This window comes from Sinocyclocheilus rhinocerous, unplaced genomic scaffold (assembly GCF_001515625.1).
Source record: "Sinocyclocheilus rhinocerous isolate Xijiao unplaced genomic scaffold, SAMN03320098_v1.1 scaffold453, whole genome shotgun sequence".
In the NCBI taxonomy this organism is placed as follows: domain Eukaryota; kingdom Metazoa; phylum Chordata; class Actinopteri; order Cypriniformes; family Cyprinidae; genus Sinocyclocheilus; species Sinocyclocheilus rhinocerous.
Window position 1 is genome coordinate 1631691 of NW_015655565.1, and position 5182 is coordinate 1636872.

Below are 5182 nucleotides of genomic sequence, written 5' to 3' on the forward strand. Positions count from 1 at the left end.
ATTTAAAACATATGAGACGCAGTGAAAAGGAATAAACCACCACAAATTCACGACGTGTTTTCTCAGTTTAAACTGTTTTAACTTTGCATGGCTACATCTGTTGTGTGAGACGCGAGTGCAGCAGTCATAATTTTGTCCGTCTAAAAATGCGCTGAATATGCGTTCTGTGTGAATGGCTTGGTTTCGGTTTTAACCCATTCAAGATCTTCTCCGCATTGAGCTTCTATATTTCTCTAATATTTTGAATGCATAACACAGCAGCGGCGCATCTCGTGGGCTAGATTAACAAAACATTAAAATGCAACATCATCACTTACATAATTATCACCGCATCTTGTGCACCACTGATGACGATCCCTGACGGACTCCTAACATTCAAATGCAAATGTTTATTTTAAATTCGACTAATATTAATTTTTTTATTCACAATCTCCTCATCACAGGCAGGCACAGCACTCAATTCATTATGTGTTCGGTGTTTGTGTGTGCTGTCTGCGTCACTCATAGCACGTGCCTATATTGTGCACTATATCAAATATTTTTTATATCGTTATCGAAGAAGGTGTACAGTCGATAAATATCGATACCGTTTTATCGCCCAGGCCTATTTGTACCTGTCCAGTAAAGGCAAGTGTAAATAAGCAAGGTGCTTGATTATAGAACCAGTAACATATTACTTAATCACCGCAGCAGTGCTGCCAAGGTTGTGCATTTTTGTAGCCTTACTCAACTTGCATGCTCAATCTGGTATATGTTTTAAGTTAATTTCAGCAATATCACTTCATCTTAAACTTTGATATGATTTTACTGTGGTAGTCTTTTCCCAAGTCACAATGCCTTGCTCACTGTAATTTGAAGGCACTGACACTTTCAAAGCTACTTTGAGATCATTCATTTTGTGAAAAGCACAACCGAACTGAATCAGGAACAGAACTCTGTATTGTTCGGCCAGGATGTGCTTGTCTCTTCATTTCACATGTTGGAGGCCACTGAAAAGGGAATGAAAACCATTCAGCCACTGTCAGCCAATGAGAGGAGAGCGGTAGTGGGCGAGACGTGGCCTGTAGCCAGTCAAGTGGGAGCGTTCTCACCCTGATCGCTGCTTTCAGTGGGCGAGTCTTCGTGGCGCAGGTAGAACTTCACCTCCTGCTTTCTGGGGCCCCATTTCTGCAGGTGCTCATACATCATGTGGTCAAAAGGTATGGCTCGCTCTGGACAGGGGAAACCAAGAGACATGGCATTAAAACAACAAGCCACTCTAATTTTAAAAAAGGTCACAAACAATTTCTTGTTCCTCAGAAAAAAAACAAAACAAAAGTAGGTATAAAGATGGAGATAGTAAGTTCACATCAAAAGAAGAGTAGAAGATAGATCATCTCATGCTGAGCATTTCATTCCAATGTTACACACTTATACCCACACCTGAAGAGAAAGAACAGAGGAACAGACACAGTGGGATCAAAAGAACAAAGAAGACGTGAAATTGAATCAAACGTGGCATCCAGCTAGAGGAATGTGGTGGGGCTGGGTGGGCAACAAAGACATGGATGTGGAAAAACAACATTTTGGACATTGCTAACAGGTGGAGGGACATCTGGAAGTCTGGCAGCCATCCAAAGGGGAATAGAATAAAACGACACGGAATAATAGAAGAAAGTATGAAAGTGGAAGAATAACAGAAAAGCACACAGGCTCATGGATGGTAAGAAAGAAAGTGAGAGCAGCCAAATTTAACCTAAAAAAAAATAAAACTGGAACCAGAAGCTTTAGCAAATGTTAGAAACACACACTCTCACACACACAAGAACATTAAACTCCTCATATGAAGAAAGTTTTACTCAGTTTGAAAATCAGCCTTTTAGAACATGTTTTTCTATTTTACAACTAGATTTTTGGACTCATGTAAAAGTAAAACTGGAACCAGAAGCTTTAGCAAATGTTAGAAACACACTCTCACACACACAAGAACATTAAACTCCTCATATGAAGAAAGTTTTACTCAGTTTGAAAATCAGCCTTTTAGAACATGTTTTTCTATTTTACAACTAGATTTTTGGACTCATGTAAAAGTCACAGCCATGATGCTAGGGTGTTGTGGTTGGTTGTACCAAAACAGTTGCTAAGGTGGTTGCTAGGTGGCTGCTTACTAGTCCTGGAGAGATTTCTGTTCCTCCATTGAAAGTTCACGTATCCAAAACTTTGATGCTTCAAAATATTTCATGAAGACATTGTAAAAGTAATACATATGAATAGAACAGTTTAATCAAAGTTTGAAGATATTGATAAACAGATTTAATTTAGGCTTTTATTCACATACATAGAGCACATCAAATATGGTAAACAGAAGCTTAACCGTACTTGACTGACACGTGCTGACAACCAATGAGTCTGGATGAACAGTACATCCAAAAATCTAAATTCTGTCAATGTATTTGTGATTGTTTCAATTATCAAATAATTATCCCAAATAAATATGAATTATCAAAAATTACTGATATTCCAAAATAATTATTTTGAGAGTCTGATAGAAAAGCCTGGACCGCTGAGCACCACAAGAAAAGATTTGGTGAGGCAAAATATCCACTTAATAACCAGACTCTAATGACGAATCTTGTGCGCTCCATCACCTGCTGTAAAATAACTGGGCTCATCATGATTTCAAAGACAGATGCACTTCGAGATGAAAGGACCCAGTGCTGATGGAAGACCTTTTGAAAGGAGGCTCCCAAGGCAAAGACAACAGTTCTGGCACACAGCTGTTTATACAAATCACTATCATCAAAGGAAATGGAAAAATGAAGGGGGAAAAAATGGACCCATCTGTCAGAACAGAAGTAGCATTTATGTCTGAAAGGATTAAGTGAGTGTGTTTTTCCATTGCAGCAAGATTCTTCAAAGTACTGTGCGAGAGCGTCTTTAAGAGAATAAAAGCACTGAATGTTTTTACTGAAAGAAAGGGCTAGGTTGGGAAGGTGAGGAAATCAGAGGATATTGCAGTCTGTAGAAATGATTTCAAGTAAAGCTGAGTGCTTTCTCATTGTCAATATTTTTAAATTAAGAACTGTAGTCAATGAAAGAATAATTCAAATCCTGCGACAGGCATTACCTACAATTATTCTGTGTTGACTTGCTATAAACGGCAAGAGGGATGGGGTTACAAACATTTTTATGTGGTAACTAAAAGAATCTCACCATTTCCATGCCAAACCTCGGCCAGGTGACAGCCACTTTCTCCTGGCTCTTTACAGAACTCCACCACATCACGGCACGTCGTCTCTGGAGTGATGGGCACCTCCGTCAGTGCCTGCTCCCCATCACTCAAATACACTGTTAAAATCATCTGAGAGAGAAAGAGACAATATTTTTAATATTTTATACCAAAGATGGAAAAGCAGGCATTCCCACTCACCCATAAGACCACGAGGGGGCAGTGTCATTGCTCAAAAACAACTCAAACAACATTAGTCATGGTTTAATTTGCAATTCAGTTTTTTTTCCACACAACATCATGCTGTGTGTCTTCATTTAAAACATTGTTTTTAAGAGCTTTACCACTTAAGAAGTTGCATACGGGAAGATACAGCACACTGAGTACGTTGATGAGATTTCTAGCCCCACCCCTCAAGCTATAACTCACTCTGATTGAGGGAGTAGTCTGGGCCTGTCAGCTTGACAGTGACTGACAGGTGTGGTGGGCCGGTTAGTGCTGCTCTAAGTGCAGTGTGACAGAGGAGAGATGGACGGTTTTGGTGCAAAATAGAGAGAGAGTGCAATAAAGGCAGAGAGGAAGATCAAGAGAAGGGGTGATGTAAACATTACCTCCCTAATGAGGAGATAAGAGCATGATCGTCTACATGGTACTGCACTGCCACTTTCATGCAAGTATTTAAACAAACACACTATTCCAAACAGTGTCCTTCTACCATCCTTGATATTATGAGTATACGGACTAAAAAAAAAGGATACTTCATGAAACGTGTCACTGTGCAGCTTAGCAGAGAGTAGAAGACAAATTCATTATGTCAACCATCATGCAATCATCCCGACTCGTCACAACAGAGGTCTGTGATATGGCCAGTATGACACATGTGACATTTATCAGGAATACGTGGCTGGGGAAACCTTTATATCTGTTATATAAGTCTCAAGTATCACATTACTTGTCATAATTCCAAATGAGAAGTAAGCCTGACCTTTGTGTGGTGCAGAGTCTTAAGAGAGAAGCAAGTATGCCCGAGACAACTTTAGACAAAATAAATGGGTGTTTTTTTTAAACTAAGGGCACTGTTGACCCTGAGGACTGGAAGTAGTGTGAGTGAAAAATGTGTTTTAAGAGAGTTTACTTTATTCTAGGGATGCACTGACACTATATTTTCAGAACTGATACGATCCCAAAAATTCTGAGTAAGCAGTAACCAGCGCAATGTAGAATTTCTATATCTGTGTGTTGACCTGATCATCACTTTGCATGTTAAACACAATCTACTAAATATAGACAACTTAATTATAAAGAAAAATAACAAATGAAAAAATATATAATCATAACCTATGACAAAAACACTATTAGAAACTAGGTTAGTGGATAATTCAGCAGCAAAAGTTATTCTAGAAAAATCATGAATGACAATAAAAAACATTTAGTGAAAAACAATTTAGTGGGGAACAAATAAAAGTCAATAAGTGTAGGACTAAACCTGGTAAAATGTTACACATTTTTACTCTGTATTATTGCAAAATACATTCATGAAAAACAAGTAAATATATTTATATATAAATATATTAGAGCCCGACAGATATATCGTTTTGCCGATATTATCGGCCGATATGAGCCTGTCGTTGATATATCGGTATCGGCGAATATGCCGCCGATATGAAATTTTTTTTTACAGAACATATAACGCAGATAAAATGCTTAAATGGTGTAATTACTTAGTTTGTCCAGCAGAGCGCGCTCCATTGTTTGCTACTGGCGACCTGGATGAAACGCTTTAAAGCTTAAGTCTATGGAAAACCATTGACATTTTGAACAGCCATATCTCCGTAACGGCGTGGCGAATCCGCACCAAATTCGGGGATCCCTTCAGCTCGAGGAACCCTCTCGAACGCGAATCGAGTGTACGACTCGAGGCCCTCTTTCAAATGAGACCACCCCCGCGGCGATAGCCCCCGGGGGTTGGGGGTT

General features: G+C 39.1%; 1 protein-coding gene across 3 annotated transcripts in view; it reads right to left on the minus strand.

Moving 5' to 3' along the window:
- Positions 1-5182, minus strand: part of ppp1r13bb (protein phosphatase 1, regulatory subunit 13Bb) — a 70001-nt gene that overhangs the window by 27750 nt on the left and 37069 nt on the right. For all 3 annotated transcript variants that reach the window (XM_016525472.1, XM_016525473.1, XM_016525474.1), the window contains 2 exons: positions 3193-3340; positions 1092-1211 (listed from right to left, as the gene is read on the minus strand). In XM_016525472.1, the coding sequence (XP_016380958.1) occupies positions 1092-1211; positions 3193-3340 (268 nt within the window). The remainder of the gene's footprint in view (positions 1-1091; positions 1212-3192; positions 3341-5182) is intronic.